The sequence below is a fragment of the Grampus griseus genome, assembly GCF_964374135.1.
Source record: "Grampus griseus genome assembly, chromosome: 11".
NCBI lineage: Eukaryota > Metazoa > Chordata > Mammalia > Artiodactyla > Delphinidae > Grampus > Grampus griseus.
The window spans coordinates 49,391,804-49,414,774 of NC_139005.1; the positions used below are offsets into that span (position 1 = coordinate 49,391,804).

General features: G+C 35.7%; 1 protein-coding gene across 2 annotated transcripts in view; it reads left to right on the forward strand.

Moving 5' to 3' along the window:
- The first annotated feature begins 1,562 nt into the window (after positions 1-1,562).
- Positions 1,563-22,971, forward strand: part of USP15 (ubiquitin specific peptidase 15) — a 127,102-nt gene continuing 105,693 nt past the window's right edge. For both annotated transcript variants that reach the window (XM_082665047.1, XM_082665048.1), the window contains exons 1-2: positions 1,563-1,686; positions 20,784-20,911. In XM_082665047.1, coding sequence (XP_082521173.1) covers positions 1,598-1,686; positions 20,784-20,911 — 217 coding nt within the window. In that variant the 5' untranslated portion in view covers positions 1,563-1,597. The remainder of the gene's footprint in view (positions 1,687-20,783; positions 20,912-22,971) is intronic.

Below are 22,971 nucleotides of genomic sequence, written 5' to 3' on the forward strand. Positions count from 1 at the left end.
ATATCATGCTGCCTTTCTCTGGAAAACTACTTAGTTCTCTTTCAGAGGTTGGGTGGGAAAGGAGGGAAACGTAACCCTTTGATGGTATTCATAGTTAAACAAACTCTAATTTTTAACTTGTCAAGAGTCAAATGTATAAGAAATAGCAGTAATTGGAAGCTGTTTCCAGAATTTCAAATCAAGGATGATACGATAATACAAAATAGTATTATTTCAAAGAAAATAAGCAGTAATAATGCTGATACACACAAATTACAATGCCAATATACACTACTCTTGGAAGGATTTAGCACTTCTTAGTAGCATATTACACCCAGTTACTGCATTCTCACCAAATGAGTTAGGGTAGAGGTTGAAAATGAGTAAACAAGAGAGATCATGCAGGAATTCTTATCCATCGTTTAGTCTTTTCACATCACGTGTTATCTTAAAGTCAAATCTCCAGACATCTTCATGCTTGGAATTACTTAAGCAGTTTTGCCACAATTCATTTATGAAACACATATTTGGGTGGTTCTTATATGTTAGGCAGCATTGTGCTAGCCGCTAGTTGTACAAAGGTTTTGGGGGGGTTGTTTTATGACTCTAGTGCAGCTCAGTTTACATTTTAATATAGGCTTTCATACGGAGTGGTAATTAGAGTACTATAGTGTATAGATAGCCAGTGGGCTTTGGAAGCTGGATTGCCTCTCCACTTACTGTGTGACGTTGGCATTTGACTTTTGAGAAACTCGATTTTCCCATTTATAACACAACTAGCTTCAAATAATAGCTGGTATTATCTACTTTCAGGTGCACACACCATGCGAAGGTGCGCCTAAGAAAATGCTACTTCCTAACATCTAGGAGAATGGGTTTCTCGCCCGTTTTTTCCCCTTTAGTACCTGGCATTATTCGATACATATTTTACACTCTGTTCACCGAGGAACTGGAACATGTTTTTCACTGCAGCTTAGCTATCTGGGTGTGCCTGGGGAGGCGTCACAAAGAACCTGTAAAAGGTCTCCATCTACAGCAGGAGTAGAAGCGCAAGAAAGAGCCCAGGCAGATCACTGCGGCTAAGCGTTCGGTTTCGTATTGTTCTCTGTTTGGCCCAATATTCACCGAGTTTAGGTTCCGCGACTCGCAACGAAAAGACTCGAGTCACGGACCTGTTAAAAATTTTCTGCCATATTTTAGGCGTCCCCACGCCCCCCGCCCCACCCTCAAGCGTGAGTGAATGCGCAAATAAGGGTTTTCAGGCGTCTGTGGGAAAGAGGGAGGGGAAGGCAGAAGTCAAGGACGGACGGGGTGGTGGCACCACTGAAGCGCGAGAGGACCGAGGCCCCACAGACAAGAGTTAAAACCAGGCGATCGCGGGCCGGAGGAGGCCGAGGCGAGCTGCTGGACGGGCGGGAGCCGATGGGGGGCAGCAGACCACCGCGGCGCACTCACTCCGCCCGGGCCCAACGCTTCTCCGGAGGCGCACCCCCCCAACCTTACGTCTCTTTTGGTTTCGACCTGCCGACTGGGCGGGGCCGCGGGACGCCATTCCCACAATGCTCTGGGGCGTGCCGCCGTCCGTCGCTGCCGCCTCCGCTACCGCTAGTGGAAGAAGATGGCGGAAGGCGGAGCGGCGGATTTGGACATCCAGCGGTCTGACATCGCGACGCTGCTCAAAACCCCGCTCCGGAAAGGGGACACCTGGTGAGGGAAAGGGGTTGAGGTGGCTGTGGTTGCCCGAGGGTGGTGGAGAACTGGGCGGGAACTGCGGTCTGGTGTCTCGGTGGTGACAGGTGCGGGCAGGTCCGGCGGCGGCCGCCTCGGGCAGCAGGATTTTGGCCGCTCCCGAAAGGTTGGAGCAAAGATTGGACCCGAAAAGAGGGCCAGGGTTCGTGGCTCGTCGGGGCATGCTAAGAGGCTTGCGGGGAGCGGCGGCGGCGCCGGCGGCTCGTGCAGTTCTCTTCGTCCTTCTTCCTCTGGTAGTGCCGCTCCCACCCCAGGCCTTCCCGAACGATAGGTTACACTCGTTGGTGTGAGTCTCTTAATGTTTGACAGGTCCTGGTCCCGCAGCTGATCAGGATCTCACTCTCTACTTCTTTAGTCATTTCTTTTCCTGGCATTGTCGGCCTCCAAGTTCCCTATTCTGATTCTCATATTCTTCCGGGAGGCCGCCTGCAGGATGTTTGCGGTTCGTACTACACAGGTGGCATGTGTCAGGGCGCCACTTAAGAGAAAGGAACCTTAGTTCCTAGTTCCTTGTCAAAAGGAGGGAGGGGAGTACGGAACCTTAGGCTTCTGAGTGGTACCACGTGGTCTTGTGCCTTGGAGGCTTGATAGACGCCGGTAGCGTTTCTCTTAGAAGTGCAGTTCTTCCCTCCTGTTTGAAGGATAACGCAGGCCTGCAAAAAGTAGATAAGTCCACTTGAGGCTTAAGTCACTTGTTAACGTTCAAACTTATAAAATACGAAAGGATATACTTAAAATACTGAAGGAAGTATTTGGAGATTTTAATATTTGTGGGCCATATCAAGTGGTATTCAGAATAACTTCAGTATGTGAATATGTAACATAAAGTGCTCTGTTTTATTAGGAAGTATAATGCGCTTCTTTATTATAATAAAAGTTATTTTCATTTCTTATCATCACCATACAGTGGTATATAATTTACAGAGTGTTTTTTCATTTACTCGATATGGCGTAGTGGAAGGAACATAAGATTTAGACCCAAATTAGACCTTTTCACCACTTAGTTTGCAGTATGACTTTGAGAAAAGTTACTTTAAATCATTGCACCTCAGCACCTTCATCTATGAAATGAACAGAATAATTTCATTATAGGGGTTTATCCTGAGTCAATGAAATATTCTAAAAGATTATTTATGAGATAACATTAAATTTTAGTTACCTTCTTATCACCGCCATTTCTGATACAATGCTGTGGTATTAGAATCATTTTCAAGTAAACTAGTAGATGGCAGACTTGGGACTTGAATTTAAGTACTTTGATCTAAGTCTTGGTACTTTTTTCCTACTTTGTTAGGCTGCATACTATGTTTATGTGATAAAAATCCCTGAGGATGTAAACATAAACTTGTTGCATTACAGCAAAAAATATTTAATAATTATTGTTCATATGGCAGCGTTCCTAAGATGTTTATTACTGTGGGGAAATTAGACATTTCCTAGGACATTTATGTTTACCTTGGCCTGTGGATTGTTAAAGATGAAATGAATCCTTGATTCTTATTGTTTGTTAAAGAACACTTTAAAATTCTTAATTTACCTTGCCTATTACCACCTCATAAAAAGATAAATGTGGATTTCCACAAAATAGAAATCTATAATTTAATATATAGGTATTTTTATATGGGTATTCTCTTTAATGTTGTTGTGGTTTTGATATACTGAGTAATAATTGGTGGTGTTGATACTACAGGATGATGGGAGCAATATGAGTATTGTGAGCACTAAATGTTAAAGTTTAGCATTTTTATTTTTTGACAGAGTTACTGTAAATCATTTTAAAAGATCTATTTAAAAGAGTAAATACTGGAAGTCTATAAATGAGTCATTTCAGTGCTTCCATTTTAAAGAAAAGGAAACTGAGGCCCAGATATTTAGGTAACAGCAGAATGTGCAAATTTTTATCCTCACAATTGATTTCCCCTCTTATTTAAAGAAAAAAATGCAGGAAAAAGATGGTACTGGGATACTGCAGAAACTATATAGTTTGGTTTATATGCGAGCCAGTTTTCTTGGAATTAGCAGGTGAAACCTGTCAAAAAAGGAATTAACAAAAGTTTGATTCAGAGTTTTAAGGAGAATAATTTCGTAAGTACAAATTTGATAATGTACTCATGAGTAAAGAATTAGTAAAGATATTTAATAATTTAGTTGTACCTTGGGCTCATGTTTTTGGAACTCATTAAAACTTGTTAAAAAGTTATTTCTCTTTTTAAGGTCTTAAAAAATCGTTGGATTAGTCATTTATGGGTATTTGGGCAAGTCCTGTTTGTTATTTTATAGCTGAAATGGGCCATATGCAAATGGAACATTGTCTTGGTATATGTATATAACTATCTTGGAAAGACTGATAAGGACTATTGAGAAAAAATGGTAGGTTTACCATGAGTTTATTCTTGAAATTTTAATACTAATGTTTGATGTTACAATGAAATGTGTGCAGATGAATAAAGTTCATTAATTAGGTTGTGAGCACTTTGCAGATAAGGACTGCCTCTTAGTACTCTGGTAATTAATGCTAACACCTGGGCAAGGATAAAAATTTGCTTCTACATGAATTTCTGTTTATTTGTAAATGGTGAATGATTTTTATCTGGAAGCTAACCTTCTAGAAATGAAAATAAGTTACACATGTCTGAGATGAGGAGAAACAAACCTTATGATATGTTTGGTATTAGACTTCATAGTGACAGTAATGTCAAAATTGATGCAAGAGAGTTGTACCTCTTAAAAAGGTTGGGTATAAAAGTAACACAGATCTGCATTAGATGGAGTAAAGCAGTGGTCTTGTATGCTGTTTCTTGATCTGTGTTTAGCTCCAAGGAGAGATTCAGAAAACCAGGAACAAGACTGTTAGAATTTAGAAACTATAGAGGAAGAATAAAGGAACTAGAACTGTTTAGCTTAGGATGAATGAAAGATAATTTAATTTTCAGATACATGGTAGTTTCTCCTGCTAAGATAAAAGGAAAATTTGTTTAAAGTTCATTGCATGTAAGTATATTACGGATGGAGGAACCTATTGAAGGGGATAATAGTTAAATGAATAAATGTACAAAGGCATGTTGTGGGTTATGGAATACTCTCTTTGGAGATTTCTTTTAAAATAGATTTATTATGAGTAAATAAAGAGATGACTACAAATCACCAAAATCACTGCTTTATTTCCCCATTTTATTAAATGTTATTCATCTACCAATCATTTTCACTAATTTTTATGTTCAAGTATGTTCAAAGCTAACTTTATAAATTAAATTTTGCATGTCATTTTTATATAAACCCTAATAAAATAACTCTAGTAGGTTTAAGGTAACTTTGGAGAGTAGCTTTAATTTGCATTTAGAGTCATTTAAAATATGTATGATGTTTTTGTCTCAATAAACTGCCAAGGAATCACATCAGTCAGGTTTTTAGATAGGAGAGACACTAATTTCAATTTCAGAGCTTTCCTTCCATTCCTACTCTTTTACCTAGAAGTCTTTGAGGCTTTATTTTGTATGGTCCCTTATGTTTTTGTGACTTAGATTTACACTAACAGAAAATAATCTTAAGTCAAAAAATCAGTTAATAATGTAAATGGACACTATTAATCAATATGAACTCCAAATTGTTTAGTGTGTACTTGTTGAGAAGTTTTTACATTACTGTTACTGTTAACTTTAGTTGTACCAAAGTGTTTACCACTGAAATAGGGTATATATTACATCATTTGCAGGAAATGAAACCAGAAAGCAAAACTGTTTTTTAGTGTTGGTACATTGATGAAAATAAGGACAGAAATAGGGACATTAAAGTGTATTTTTCACATTTTAGTTGCTTAAAATCGAGAAAAGCAATTTTTCCTAATTTAATTGTTTTCATAAGTTTTAAAATCACTTGTAAGTGGTTAGTGAAGCCAAGATTAATGTACCCTAATTGGCCAAGAAGATCCAGAGCTTTAGTCAGTGTTTTCATTTATCTACTTAGTGACATTCAGGCTTTATTTTTTCCTAAATCATACCATTTTTTTTATTAGCACATACAAGGTATTAACTAGATGTTCTTTTTAGAAAATAGTTTTGTGACAGTTATTAATCTTGCTTGCATGAAAGTATAATAAGAAAAAAATTGTCAGGCTATGACCGATCATATTACATTTAAAAACACTGTGCTAGGTATTGTTGAAGTACTTACATATGTTAACTTATTTACTCATCACCACAATTCTAGGGTACTAGAATGTGAATGTGCTCTAATTCACATTTGCCAGAATAGGAATTCACCCGGATAGGCTCAAAGAGGTGTTCACACATTGATATATCTGAGATTCGAACCCAAGCAGTCTGGGGCTTTAATTCAGGTTTTAAAATTACTGTTCTACGCTGCCTTTTATTTTAAAGATGCATTTTAAAGTGTTCCACTTTTTTAAAAAATGGACATTCTTTTCTCTTTAAATGGAGTCTATTTTATATTTAGCAGCAGAATTCTTCCATTTTATCCCACACTTGTTTCTTGTGACTGTTCAGTTTAGATATGGTAGAAAATCTTAACATCTTGCTTTTGGAAATTAAAATATGTTTAAAGATTAATAGGTTATTTACTGAATATGTAGAATAAATATTAATTTGATGCAAAAGTACATTTAAACAAAAGAAACTGGGATCGTGTATTATTTAGATTTGGGGTTTTAATTGTTTATCAGTAATCATAAGTGATTTGTTAGAGGCCATATGGCCCCTTTTCATATAGTTTTACAGAAACAGCATATCAAGCAGATAGGAAGAACTTGTAGGATATTTTGTTTTAGTACTTTGCCCATATTTTTAAAAGTGTTTGGTTTACAATAAACCACAAATACATAAGACTTTTTTTCAACTAAGAATCCATAGGAACAGCCCAACACAGAAAATGCAAATGTGAAAGTTCGATATTTTATGTTCTATGTTTACCAACTTTCTGTGAATTTTCAAAGTCAAAGCACATTTGAATTAAGACAGTGGAAGGTACATAACCATATTGATACCTCTTTAACATCTTCCTGAAAACTGACAGTCCATGTAACATCACTGCTAATAAAATCAATTTTGCCATGTTAGTCATTAGATACATTTGTTTTATTACATGAGTTTAGAGTGATTTTTCTTTTCCTCACTTTGAGAATCACTTTACAAAAAAAGCATAATTATTATAAAAGTGAATTGAAACACCATCAGATATATTGGCAGGGAGATAAAGGGAAGGTTGAGAACTACTGGTGGAGGTGTTTGCATGCATTATCTGGTTGGATTTTCAAAATAAGGATCAAAGTATGTATTTATATTCCTTTCTTGTAGATGAGAAGTCTGAACTCAGAGGAATCATTTGGTTTGCATGTGGTTCACAGGTGATAATACCACCACTAGTGAACCTTTATTGAGTGCTTACTCTGTTCCAGCCACTATTCTAAATGCTTTATACATGTGCAGCATATAATAAGAGCAAGTACTCTTATTTACCTCATTTTACGGGTGTGTGATGATTTCAGAGCTGGTTTTTTAAATACCTGGCTTATAATGATTTAAAATACTAAATCCTACCAGTATCTCCTTAGTATTAAAAATGTTTTGTGCTGTCACTACTTACATGTAATTCAAACAGTATTTCATAAGGCAGTAAACTATTTCTTCTTAGTCTCCATATAGAATTTTTCAGCGATTACTAGTTTTTCCTTCCCTGCGTAATGTCAGCCTGGTTTGTGCCTCTTATTTTCATTTCCTTAGTTACTACTGTAATTCACACTCTGTATCTTATATTTATTCCTTTGAAGTCGTTTTTCCAGATTCTTTCACCATCTATTCTTTAAAACAAAGGGAATGTAGTTCCTTTCAACTTTATCATCCAGTTTACATAGAAGCCACTACTAAAGAAACCTAGAATAAGACTGATTGGTAGTAAGTGACCTCAGTTTTGGATACAGATTAAAATGATGTATCTGAGGGAACAATCAAGAATAGCTCCTCAAAAAGAAGCAGCTCGGATTCTAATAGAAGGCAGAAAACCTCTGTAGGATTAACCTATATTTGGTTATGCCTAGAATACTGCTTCTGTCGGTAAGATTCTGCATGGCTTCTTTATAGCTCTCCAAAAAGAAAAGGAGGGTAATGACTACTTTTTCCTCTTCATGAGGAGGAGAATTAAGAATACGGTCCCTTCCACTCTCCTTTTAGTTTTGAGAAGACCCACATATTAGTGTGATAATTCCTTGTGGTTCAGGAAAATGGTTTAGCAGAAGTAGCCATAGAAAAGACTTCCTCTGTGAAAGAAGTTAAAGGCTCTCACAAGTTAAGTCCAATGTGGCTCTGAGACCAGGCTATTCTGAGTTTCAGAGAGGCAGTTTTTGTTATTTTTTTAAATTGAAATATAGTTGATTTACAATGTTGTGTTAGTTTCAGGTGTACAGCAGAGTGATTCAGTTATACCTATACATATATCCATTCTTTTTTAGATTCTTTTCCATTATAGATATTACAAGATATTGAATATGGTTCCCTGTGCTATACAGTAGGTCCTTGTTGGTTATCTGTTTTATATATAGTGTTTTGTATATTTTAATCACAAACTCTCCTAATTTACCCCCCCACCTCACCCCCAAAAACACACATACACACTCACACACTTTCCCCTTTGGTAACCATAAGTTTGTTTTCTATGTCTGTGAGTCTGTTTCTGTTTTGTAAATAGGTTCATTTGTATCCGTGTTTTTAGATTCCACATGTAAGTGATATCATCTGATATTTGTCTTTCTTTGTCTTACCGACTTCACTTAGTATAGAGAGCCAGTTAAAACCTGGGAGCATTAGAGACAAAATTAAAAAGAGCATCAAGTTCCTGTAGTAAAAAAACAAAAAGATTGAGAATGGTAGGGTGATAATTATATTTATCATGTTGTACATTACGTCTCTAGTATGTATGTATTTTCTAACTGTTAAGTTTGTACCTTTTGACTGCCTTCATCCAATTCTTCTTCCCCCCACGCCTGCCTCTGGTAACCATACTCTTTTTATATGAGTTTGTTTGGTTGGTTGTTTTTGTAGTATAATTATCCTGTATCACTATGTTACTTCCTGTTGCAGAACATAGCGATTCGATATTTCTGTACATTTCAAAATTATCACCAAAATAAGTCTAGTTATGATCTATCACCATGCAAAGATATTACATAATTATTGACTGTATTTCCGGCACTGTACATTTCATACCGGTGACTCATTTATTTTGCAGCTTGAAGTTTGTACCTCTTAATCTCATTCACCTATTTCTCTCCTCCTCCCACCTTCCTTTCCTCTAGCAACCACCTGTTTGTTCTCTGTATCTGTGACTCTTCTGTTTTGTTACGTTTGTTCATTTTTTAGATTCCACATATATGTGAAATCATACGTATTTGTCCTGTCTGAGTTATTTCATTTAGCATAATACTCTCTACATCCATTCATGTTGTTGCAAATGGCAAAATTTCATTCTTTAAGGCTGAGTAGTATTCCATTGTAGTATAATTAACAGTGCTGTATGTTATATATGAAAGTTGTTAGAGTAAATCCTTAGCGTTCTCATCATAAGGAAAAAAGTTTTTTTCTATTTAATTTTGTATTATATGAGATAATGGATGTTCACTAAACTTATTGTGGTAATCATTTCATAGTGCATATAAGTGAAATCATTATGCTGTACACCTTAAACTCATATAGTGCTGTATGTCAATTATATCTCAATAAAACTGGAGGAAAGAAAAAAAGAATGATAAGGGTTAAATGATCATGGTTAAAGAGACCTGATAATTTGGGTTGCTTTATATTTTTTAGCAATATAACAGCTTGACAAATTTTAACAGTTTAATCAAGAAATTTTTCTTTGATATAGATGGAAAATGTATTTTCGTAACTTTGGATATCAAGCAGAAGAAACTTGATTCTCAGGAGAGATGTGGCTAAGTATATGTACTGTGTAGTTGTGGCTATGATTACAAATATTACCACTCTTTTATAAGGTTAAGAGCTTTTTGCATGTATGAAATAAGTGATAGTGTTGTCATTTTACAGATTCAGAAACTGAGGTACAGAGTTAAGTGCACGTGGTAATATACTCAGTCAGTGGTAGAGCAGAGATTCTGACTTAGGCAGTCAACTCTAACGCCTGCATTTTAAACTGTACTGCCTGCCTATGAGTGATAAGCCATAGCCATTTATGGAAGCATTTTTTTGAGGGATGAATACTTGAAAGTATTAGAATCAAGAAGTGACAGCTTTGTCATATTAGTAAAACACCATATTCATCTAGTTATCCATGTGAGGAACCTCTAGAATTTTCTAGGTCTTTCTGGTTTAGCCTTCTAGTCGTAGCAGTCTCATTTCTAACTAATATAGCTCTTTGATACAGATGGTGCTTCCCGTTTCCTGCAGTCTTTACATGCTCCTACCTTATAGGACTTTACACATCATTCATATTATTTCCAGTACATTTTACTAAGCCCTGACTTTCCGTTTCTTCAAAACCAATCTCTGTAAAATCATCCGTAATAATTCCATCCAGATCTATGGCCCTTTCACTCTCTTCTTTATTTTTTTTTAAATACAAGAGCTTTATAGTGATATAATTCCCATATCATACAATTTGCCCACTTGATGCGTACAGTTCACTGGATTTGGGTATGTCCACAAAGTTGTGCAACCATCATCACAATCAATTTTGGAATATTTTTATCATCCCTAAAAGAAACCTCATACCTATTAGCAGTCTCCCCTGCCCCCTTTTCTACCCAAATCTCCCTGTTTTTGGCAGCTACTAATCTTTCTTGTTCTATAATTTTGCCTTCTGGGTATTTCATGTAAATAGAATCATATAATATGTGTGATTTTTGTGCCTGGCTTCATTCACTTAACATGTTTTTTAGGTTCATCCGTTTTGTTGTGTGTATCAGTACTTCATTTCTTTTTATTTCCAAAAAATGTTCCATTGTATAGATACACCACATTGAATTATTCCTTCATCGGTTGATGGACATTTGGGTTGTTCACAATTTTTGACTGTTACAAATAATCCTGCTATGAACATTTGTGTGCAAGTTTTTGTCTAGACACAAGTTTTCATTTCTCTTGGGTGTATACCTAGGAATGGAATTGCCGAGTCTCTATGTTTGCTTTTTAAGAACTGATAGACTCTTTTCCAAACCAGTTGCACCATTTTCCATTTCCACCAGCAGTGTATGAGGGCTCCAGTTTCTCCACATCCTTGAAGTGCTTGTTGTTGCCTGTCTTTTTGATTATAGCCATCTTGGTGGATGTGAAGTGGTATCTCATTGGGGTTTTGATTTCAGTTTTCATAGTGGCTAATGATGTTGCACATCTTTTCATATATGCTTATTGACCCTTTGTATATCTTTGGGAAAATGTCTGTCTAGATCCTTTGCCTATTTTCCAATTTGGTTATTTGGTTCTTTATTATTGAATTTTAAGAGTTCTTTATTCTGGATACAAATTCTTTATCAGATAGATGATTTGCAGAATTTTCTCTGATTCTGTGGGTTTTCTTTTCACTTTCACAATCTTAACTTGGCCTCCTTCCTGAGTTCTTTATTTGTCTCTTAGTTTAGATGTAAAAAGAGGTCATAAAAATTAGTTCTTGCCAACTGATGAATTTAATGTGCAGAGCAGAAAATAGGTTGGAAACACTTCAGATCTAAAAATTAAGATATAAAGGGATGATTATTTGGTTTATTTGATGGTTTATTTGAAAGAACTTCATAGCTTTCTTTGGTTATGTTTTACTGATGAGTTTTAGTTTGTGGTACTTAAAAAAATTCAGTGAAATATCTAGTTTATAACGATTTAAAATACTACATACGGGACTTCCCTGCCGGTCCAGTGGTTAAGACTTCGCCTTCCAATGCAGGGGATGTGGGTTCATTCCCTGGTCAGGGAGCTAAGATCCCACATGCCTTGTGGCCGGGGTTTGTGCCCCGGTCCGGGAAGATCCCACATGCTGCGGAGCGGCTGGGCCCGTGAGCCATGGCCGCTGAGCCTGTGCGTCCGGAGCCTGTGCTCCGCAACGGGAGAGGCCACAACAGTGAGAGGCCCGCGTACCAAAAAAAAAAAAAAAGGTCCACATCAAAAAAATAAATAAAATACTAGATACTATTAATATCTCTTTTAGTATTAAAAAATGGTTTATGCTATTGCAACTCATGTAATTTAAACAGTATTTTATTAAATGAGAGGATTAGTCATAGAGTGAATATCCAAAATTGTTTATGCTGTTAATTCTACGCACAATAGTTACGCATGTTGTTCTCAGATTAAGTGTGCTACATTGGATTAGGCTGAAATTTTTATGTATCTTCTTAGTTGTAAAAGAGTGACAGTATTATGTCTACTTTGAGGAGAAAAAGGTAGGATTTTTTTGAAAAAATAAACGTCATATTTATGTCAGTATTAGGCAATTAAGAAGGAACTGCTTATCTGAAAGTTGTCAGCATAAACATGTACTAATCAAAAAAAAAAAAAAAACAACACACAACTATACATTCACCAGCTCTGTGGTTTTCTAAATCCAGCTTTTGGGATTTCCCCATTTCCCTGTACTGCTTTTAAATGTCTTTGTATTTAGGACTATTTCTAAGTCATTTATTGGTCCCTTTATATCTTTCTTAAATTTGCTTCTAGTGTGTGTAAAAACACTAAACAACTTTTGAGACTCTCCTATCTTTCCCCACTATCATCCCCCCAAAACAACCCAACAACAACAAAAAACCTACAACCTGGCTTTTTTAGTTCTTACTAAAATGCAGTAGCTTTTCTGCATTTGAGGATTGTCTTAAAATTGACTTAGATTTATTTTGGGTCCTAAAATTGACCCCGCTTCTCTGGAGCCATTGAAGATTATTCTCTCTAGACCACAGTACAAATTGTCTTTCTTGATGCCATTAGAATATTTAGCACCATACAACTGAAGTACCCATAACTTTATGTAAGTTTTTGATTTATTAAACATTTCATGAGTATTTGAACCTCCCACCAATCCTGTGAGATACTGCCAGTGGTCATCATGAAATGTAAATCAGATCATATCTCTTCTAAATATTTTTCATTGGCTTTCATTGCATTTAGGATAAAATCTTTAGTTACCTTAAAGGCTCTATGTAGTCTGGCCCCAGCCTACCTTACCTAGCATCTCTTCTCCCTTTGTCAACTGCATTTAGTCAGTTCCTCCAGCATACCTAACTCCCAAAGTTGTTCTGGCCCTAGCACGTGCTTTTCCTTCAGTCTAGATAGCTTTTTATCTTATTCTTTGTGAAATAACTCCTGTCCATATGCTAAAATATTATTTTTTCAAAAAGGCTTTCCTTTATTCTAAATAGGGACCCCTTTATTATGCTTTCACAGCTCCCTATGCGTCACAGCACTTACTACAGCATTTTACTACGTCTTAATTATTTACTGCCACTTTCCTTCACTAGACTCTGAATTCCATGAACATAGGGCTCTTGGCTATTTTGCTAACAACTAATGCATACGGAATAGCATATATGTAGTAGACCTCCAATAAATATTTTTTGAATGAATGTATTTCAATTTCTAAGATGAACAATCTAAAGGTTTAGCATTGAGTAACTTCTCTAAGACCTCACAGCAAGTAATGTCAGGAAGAGAACTTTGGTCTAGTACTTCTTCTACAGTAAATTTAGAATTCACATCTACTTAAGTCTCATTTCAGGAGGTAAGAAAATTTATAAGCAAAAATAATCATGAAAACAAATTGCTATTGGGTGTGCTTTTCTGCTAAGTTCCTGATAGGCAAAGATCTAACATTTACCAAAAGGTGCCCCCACTTTGAAAATACTTATTTTGTTCATGAGTGAAAAAGAACTTGAGGACTGGCCTCGGGATGCAAATTTTCAAATCATTGGTATGAGTTACAGTATCACTGAGAGTATTAACAGTGAGAGAAGAAGAAATTTGAGAGCAGCTCTGTGGAATACTAACATTTAAGCAGAGGAAGAGAATGCTGTTAAATTACATATATATAATTATATGTAATATATATTTACTGTTATCATATTAATACAATATTAATTATATTATCATACTATTATTAGATATAATATATAATATAATATATATATTCCACCCAGAAAGGTAGAATCACAGATTATTTTTAAAAGCATTGATATAGTAATAAAATTATGGATCCTTTGGATTTGTTAGGGTGGCCATTGGTAACTTAGTGAGAACCTTTTTGAGAGCCCATTGAGGTAGGAAGATCTGTTGTGCTAGGTTGAAGAGCAGGTGAGGGCTGAGGAGAGCTTGGCTGTGGGGACAAGTCAGAAAAATGGGGGTAGATAGAAGAGGAAATGAATATGTGAGTTGGGAGGTTATGTGGGGGGAATGGGGAAAAGAGTTGGCCCCTCTTATATGCTAAGTTAAAAAGAGAGAGAAAAGATACAGGGAGAAACAAGGGGAATAGGGGCTGTTAATGACGTAAGTCTCCAAGGAGGCAGAAGGAAATTAGATCCAAAGACTAGGAACAAAAATTATTAGCCTTGGATTTAAGGAGGGTTATATCCTCCACGATATATAAGGGAATCAGGTATGATAAAGGTGTGGAACAAAAGAGTAAGAAAGTTGGGGCTTTTACTTCCTTGAAAAGTAAGCAGCAAGGCTGCCTATTCAGCCTAATGGGCTAGAGACTTAATGAAACTGGCAAATTATTGGAAATAGAGAAGGCTAAATGGAGACATGCTGGAGGATTGTGGGTCATCTTTAAAGGACTTGAGATATTGATTGAAGACCATAGATCTTTAATCTCCATGAAATTTTCTTTAGTAATTTTTGAACTCAGATAATAACATGATCAAAATATTTTCATATTGATGTACTAGTGTTTGAGAATCATCAGTTGTGACCTAGTGTGAGGCATCGTCATAAAATCCCTTGTAATCCACTGAAATAGAGGGGAATGACAGTGATTAAGCCACAGCCAGAGGCCTCAGTCAAAAGTAAAATGATCTTGAGCATATTTTGGTACATTTGCTTCATAGCTTTTTATATGGGAACAGTCAGGTGGCTCAATATTATTCAGAAATATTTCACCTTTAGTTTCATCTATAAGGTATAGACTCCTTTGTGTAAGAAACTTAGTCTGTTTATCGTAAAGCGATTAATAACTACTCTGTACTTTGGGCTATCAAGATGTTTGCACATTAGTATTTACTTGAATTTTAGATGGTTGCAAGTCTATAGTTTAATGTAATATTTGATACTAAAGCTTGATCAGCTCAAAATCAGTATTTCTGTCAGTTTTAGGATTTTTTTTATTGATTTGCTTATATTATCTTCCCAGATATCAAGGGTAATAATCTCTACGTTCTGTACTTTGTGCTTTTCTTTTCTTATGAGATGTCAGCCAGTCATTTTTTACTTTTTTGGCTTACTTACTAGGCGTTAGTTACCAAAAGGAAATATTTCTTGAAAATGAATACATTACTATATATCAGAATCATAATTTGATCAATTTGGAAATAAATAAATCATGTTTTTCTAAAGAAAATTCTTCAAAGTTTATGTAAGCTTTTTGTTCAAATCTAATGCAAATTCATCTGTTGGATTTGGAAGAGGTAATATAAAATGTAAAAGATAAATATGAGGTAATAGAAAATTATAAATTTCTTTAAAAAATAAAACTAAAGCTATGCATTTTATACATTTTGCTGTACATATTTTTTATCCTATTTTTATGCTTGAAATTTTCATTTGCTGAATCTATCAGCTTTGTTGACTGCAGCATTATTCATAGTCTGTACATTTGACTCCATTTCATTTTGTGTATATATATGAAGATATATATAAACTATTATTCTATATTAAATAGAAAACATATTAGTCATAGTAAATATTTCAGAATACAAAGAAAAATATAACAAAACACCTGTGTACACCTTTCTTAGTTTAAAAAAATAAAACATTACAGATACAGTTGAATCTCCCTGTACATATTTCCCTAATCCTAGCCCATTCCCTCCCTTGCCAGAGGGAGCCACCATCCAGAAATTGATTTTTATTATTCTCTTTGCTTATATTTTTAATATATGCATGGATTTATGAATAATATTATTTGTGGCATGTTTAAAATTTTTATATAGTTGTACTGTGTGTGCATATCTATGTTATCTTAATATGTTTGTGTTATATTACATGTAGCCTTTTGCAGCTTGTATTTTTTAATTCAACATTGCAGTTTTGAGATTTATCCATGTTAGTACATGTAGTATTTTTCATTTTAGTTTTTGGGTAGTATTTCTTGGTAGGAATGATGAATATTGGTTTTGGGTTTTTTTTCCAATTTTCCATTTGCAAATTATGCTGCGTTATGTATTCTTCAGTTGTATTCTTGTAAATATGTGCAAGAGTTTCTGCAGGGTAAAACTTAGCAATGGCAATACATGATTCTTTGGAGAATTGCCAAATTCTCCAAAATGAGGATTCTAGTTTATACCCCAGTTGGTAGTTTATGAGTTGCAGTTACTACACATCTTCTCCACACTTAATATTATTGACACATGTGCATGTGCTTGTGTTTTCACCAATTTCATGAGAATGATGTGGTATGGTGTTAATTGGTATTTTTCATACTGCTAATGAGATTGAACATCTCATATGTGTAGAGACCATTCTGATGTTCTGTGATTTGCCCTTTTTTTGCATTCTCTTTTTAAAAAATTAATTTAAAGGAGTTTTTCATGTTCTAATCCTTTGTTGGTTATAGGCAGTATAAGTATCTCTCCCAATCTGTATCTTTCTTTACTTGGTGCCTTTGTTGAACAGAAACTTTTCATTTTAACCTCGCAATTTTATCAGCTTTTACCTTTAAGATTTTTTGTTTTTTGTCTTAACTCTTCCTATATTCTGAAGTAATAAGGATTTTCTTCTGTATCTTTTAAAAAATTATATTTTTGCTTTCACATTTATGTTTTTAATCCAACTACAATGTATTTTTGTAAGTTTCTGCTGTAATGCAGCATGTGTACCTAAGAATCACTGTGCTATATGCAAAATCATGCAATAAAAACCACAGGGCACACGGGAAAAATAGGGGTGGGGCACAGAGCTTTAAAAAATTTTTCATGGACCCATTTTTTTTTAAAAAAAGATAATAAAATGGTAGCATGGTTTTACACATTTTAAATGGTTAATAAATACATTAATACTGCAGTAAATATGGTATTTTTATTTTGAAAAAGATGAGACTTGCTTGAAGTGGGATTGTGAAATGGTAGGAGGGTTATCCGAAATCTGCCAAGGAGTTGTAACACCAGATGTGGAGAGTGTGGTTCATAACACACATGGTGAATGTAGGTAGATGTTTAAAATGTATGTTTTGTGCATACCTGTGCCGCTCAGTGTAGCTGGGAAATTTTCCATATATATCTAGTGTTTGTTTCAGTTAGGACGAGGGTGAGACAAGCAAGGCACCTAGGGTGTAAAATTTAAGGAAGCACTCCCTGTTAGGGTCCCTAGGCATCTCACTTGCCTCACCCTAGTCCTCGCACTGCTTATGGGTGAAGTAGTGCTTAAGCAGGCACTGAATTTGTGTTACTGTTCCCTTGTATATCAATCATGTTGAACACATTCAGGCTTTCGTAAGAAGCTTTTTTGAATAGAACTGACTACATATGTGAGGTATAGAGCTCTTAATTAATTTTTCCCGTATATATAGCCAGATCTTTCTACACTGGTTTGTAATGATTTTAGCATGCAGCATAGTTCCACATATATTTGAGCCTGGTTCTTGTTTCTTTGTGCTATTTTCATTGGTCTTTCCACTTCTCCCTATGCTAATAACACATTTGCTTAATCACAGGTCTGGCACTAACTTTGTAACCTTGGGCAAGTTAATTTCTGTGTGCCTATGAAATTATAATAGTGCCTACCTCATTGGGTAGTTAAAGGAGTAAATGAGCCAATATATTAAAGTGCTTAGAAGTATGTGCCTGCCCCAAGAGTAAAGCTCAAATGTTAGTTATTTTGTTATTATTAAAAGTAATCCCTGTTAGTTAATAAAGAGTCTTGAGATCTAGTAGACTGAGATTGCCATCTTGTTTTTCCTTTTCCAAACTAAGAGGAAATGGGGAGAAGCTTTTGGAAGGATTCCCTGAGAAAGTGATGGTTAAACTATCTGAAAGATGATAAGAGTTAACTAGGTGTTGAGAGCAGTAGGAGAATATTTGAGGCAGAAGGAGCCATGAGGCAGAAGAAAGTGTGTCCAGGAACTAGATCTCAGCACAAAGAAAAATGGTACCAGTTAAGACTGGAGAGGTAAGTAGGAGCAGATCAGATCATGCAAGACCTATTAGGCAATGTTAAGCATTTTAGACTTCATGTTAAAATCAGTTATAACTATTTGTAAAGATTGATATTTCAAGAATAAAAGCCACGAAGTATTAATCTTTACAAATAGTTATAACTATTCAAAAGAGAAACTCAGAAGCTAAAGTTGGGTGCATCTGGACCCTAATAGCATATCAAGGATTAAGAGTGCTGTTGAGAATGTAAAATAAATTCAAGTCCTTGTTCACTTAGTGAGCTATTATTGATTTTGTTCGAGTCTTTTATGAGTTAAAATTAAGGAATCTTGTGTTTTGGGCAGATTCTTAATAGATTACAATTAGAGTTTTTACAGTACAACAAATCCGTGTAAATATCTTGAAATAATTTTTTTCATTTATTTGTCCAGTTCATCTAATTTCAAGGGTGCATCTATAACTACACATTATTGCAGTAATAGACGCTCCTGTTTTTTCTACTTCCCTCATGTTTCATGACAACATTCTACAAGTAAGTTATAGGTGCCTGTAATAGAAATATGGTGACCATTTTCAATTGAAGGTAGTGTTAAAAACAGCTGAATTTTCATCAATTGGGAGAGTTTCCTCTCATAATGGTTTCATTATACAGAGAGCACTCAGTTCAAGATCTAAAAAAGAAAGTTGAACTAGAAATGTTATGGCAGCAGATGAATTCTGCCCAATGCAACCCTGCGCTAAAACTAAAGAATTTATTAAATACTTTGGGAAGTAAAACGTCATCTTTTAGAAATATCTTTTAAGTAAATATAAATAGAACTTTGACAGTATTCCACAAATAGTTTTTAATGTAAGTTTTATAAATGACATTTTAAATTATAGTATTATTGTTAATCTATAAGTTCAGCACAATTCTAATCAAAATCTTAATAGGGATTTTTGTGGAACTTGATTAACTGATTCTAAAATTCATAGGGAATAGCAAATGGCCAAAGATAGTTAAGACAGTTTGCAACAAGAAGAAGCTGGGGGAACGTGCCCTAAATAATATCAATATAAAAGTAATTAAGGCAATTAAATTGGCACAATGATAGAAAAATAGATGAATGGAGTAGGGGAAAGATCGCTTAGTATGACGTTTATTTGCAAAGAAAGCAAATGAAATGTCTGAATATCTTGTTTAAATTGCAAGGGAGAAAGAGTCTAAAAAAATTTTAGTGGGTGATATACAATTAAGTATAATTTTCTTTATTATCAATTTAACATATAAATTCATTGCTAGTCTAATCTATTTTATTTATCTTAGAAACAGGGTTTTCTTAAAACTTAGTTTTTCAACTCTTATTTTCTCATAAATATCAAAATCTACAATTTGGGGGCTTTCCATTGTGTAACCCTGATAGTGGGTTTGTAATACTCATGTATAGATAATTCTGCCTTACCCACTTTTAGGGAATTAAACTGCTGATGAATATTATTTAAGAATTGTGGGGTTTTGCTATGTTGGTGCCTTTGCTTCAAACATAACTGTAGTGTTTCACTCCTATAGTGCTATATGTATAGTGCTATAAGCACAGAAATATTAGAATGATGTTCTTCTAAAAAACTTGGTTATACATGTGGGCTTTAAACATCTTGTTAATCTCTACTTTTGCTTTTGTTTGTGATTGAACCTGGTTAAGTGTGGGGAAGGTATTTCTGGAAAAAAATTTAAAATAATTATGAACCAGTGGCAAAGCATAGTAGGTATAATATAAATCAATTCGTAAAGTTTTTCAGATTTATAATTTTTTATGCTTTCTTTGCTAAAGAACCATTATTTTATTTTTTCTGTCACTGGTCATCTGATGAGAAACTAATTTAGGTATTTGAAAGTAAGATGAATATAGTTTCAGTAATGCTTATTATAGTGCTTGGTATCACACTTTTGAAATCAATTAAAAACCAGTCCTTCTTGCCCCAGCAGATTTTACTAATGTATGAGAAACAATTGGAGACAGTATTGTTGTTATTAACTTTTGTTCGCAAAGAAGCTAATTATTTTTAAAGTTTCTTTTAAGCTTTGATTATAATTACTAAAATCAATCTTGGAAACCTTTAATAATTGCTTTCCTTACCCCATAAAAGATACAGTTAAATATATAAAATTAACATACTGTAAGTTTTTTACAAAAGAACCATTTTCCATATTTATATTTTACCATGTTGCATTTAAAATTTTATTTTGACTGATTCTTATAATTACCATTTGAATTTTTGTTCAGTTGGTAAATATTCTGTTGAATAGCTATTTCATTTTTTTTAAATGCTGTTAAGGATTTTTTTTAATGTATATGTTTTTTGTTTTTTTTGCGGTACGTGGGCCTCTCACTGCCGCAGACTCTCCCGCCGCGGAGCACAGGCTCTGGACGCGCAGGCCCAGTGGCCATGGCCCACGGTCCCAGCCGCTCCGCGGCACGTGGGATCCTCTCAGACCGGGACACGAACCCACGCCCCCTGCATCGGCAGGCGGACCCCCAACCACTGCGCCACCAGGGAAGCCCTGTATGTGTTAATAGTTGTCTTTAGTAGATACTTTACAGAACAATAGAAATAATACTTTACACAAGCGAAATATTATAGTTATTCTCAGTAATCCTTGGAAGTAGACATGTACTTTGATATAAAATAAAATATAAAAAGTAGGCAGATTTTCTGCTATTCCTGTAGTTCCTGGTATTTTCCTTTACCGATTTCTCTTCTTTTTTAGGTACCTAGTCGATAGTCGCTGGTTTAAACAGTGGAAAAAATATGTTGGCTTTGACAGTTGGGACAAATACCAGATGGGAGATCAAAATGTATATCCTGGACCCATTGATAACTCTGGGCTTCTTAAAGGTATTATTTCCTTCTTTCAGTCAGGTTGTAAATGTGTTCGTTTCAGTATGTTATAATAATATGGAAAATGTTAATGTAAATAAATTGGTAAATTAGAAATTTCTTTGTGTAGTCATCCCCCAGTGTCCATGCGGGGATTGATTCCAAGACCCCTTTCAGATACCAAAATCTATGGATGGTCAAGCCCCTTATATAAAATGGCATAATATTTGCATATGATCTGTGTATCCTCCCATATACTTTAAATTATTTGTAGGTTATCTATAATACCTAATAAAATATAAATGCTATGCAAATAGTTGCTGGTACACGGAAAATTCAAGTTTTTCTTTTTGGAACTTTCTGAAATTTTTTTTTGCCTCAAATATTTTCTGTCCAGGGTTGGTTGAATCTGCAGATACAGGACCCATGGATACAGAGGGCCGACTGTATTATAGATTTGACCTAATGAATTCAGATTATTTTGTTATAATTAGTCATATTCTGTATCATGACAAATCCTGTTTGTCATTTCTGATTAGTAAGGGTTTATTATCGTTTAGACCTAGAATGTAAATTAGAAAGCACTATCTTATTGTTTGGGGGAAATGCTGTATTGTGTATTATTTTGCTAATGGGCACATGACTTTTCTCTTTAAGTTGGGGATCAGTGGTATATGGTTACATTCTTGGATTTTTTCATTAATCTTCTACAACCTTTACTACTTGCCAGCTCTTCTAAAACTCTCATAACATTTAAAGAAAATAAAACATAAGTACCAGAACTTCCATTTCTGGCCAGGATGGAATAACAGGGACTAGACTTATCCTTCCACTTGAATGAACTAAAACCCTGACAAAAAACATGAAACAGTGGTTCTCAAAACATTGGACATCAGGCAACAAAGAACAGTGATCCCTGAGAAGTATGAAACAAATGAAGTGAACCCTATGATTTCCTCAGCTTACTGCACTGAGTTTCCAAGACACGGCACAGAAGGAGAAACTCACGCAAAGCCTGGCAACCTCCATTAGTTGAGGAAAGAGTTTGGAGTCCACGGAGACCAAGGCAGCCAGAGTTCTCAGGGCAGAGTACCAGAGAGGAATGAGCAGCACACAAGGAGAGAGAGAGACCTAGAGATCTATAGAAGCTCTCTTATAAGTCTAGAGCTGACTGTTGACCAGTGCATGTATGTGAGGAAGCTACCCAAGGCCAAGGAAAGAACCATCCAAAAGAATTAGAAGGGGGCTTCCCTGGTGGCGCAGTGGTTGAGAGTCTGCCTGCTGATGCAGGGGACACGGGTTCGTGCCCCGGTCCGGGAAGATCCCACATGCCACGGAGCGGCTAGGCCCGTGAGCCATGGCCGTTGAGCCTGCTCCTCCAGAGCCTGTGCTCCGCAACGGGAGAGGCCACAACAGTGAGAGGCCCACATAACACACACACACACACACAAAAAAGCATTAGAAGGAACAATCGTTTAGGTTCATGTTACCAAATCAGGTTCATTTGCCAGATGCACAGCAAGCCAAATTCTGAGATACCAAGGTTTGCAGCAGAGAAAGGGTTTATTCATAAGGCAACCAAGTGAGGAGTCGGGAGAACAAATCTCAAATCTGCCTCCCTGATGGCAAGAGGCTCAGGGTATTTATGGGAACAAAGAAGCAGGGTGGTATGAGGTGTGGGGAACGTGGGAAAAGGTAATTGGTGATAAGGAAAGAGTGAGGTAATAGTCGTTCTGTGCAGGTGCAACTAAGCTACTTGCTTCTCTGTGGGATGCATGTTCAGAAAATGGAGGCATTAGCAAGTGCTGAGGGTGGAGTTTTTGCCCCTTTCATGTCAAAAGGTCACCAAGTGGACACTCACACAAGCCCAGTTGGACAGTCGGTGGTCTTAACCAGTCTTAGCTCCACCTAGAACTGAACACAGCTGATTTCAAGTTCCTGAAAAACAACTCAGGCAACTATCTTATTGTTTAGGTTATGCGAAGCTTGGAGGACATGCAAGTTTTTATAAAAGCAATTAAAGTGTGCTTGATCAGTAAAGGCAGGTTACAGTTATAGTTTAATGGATCTAACTGATG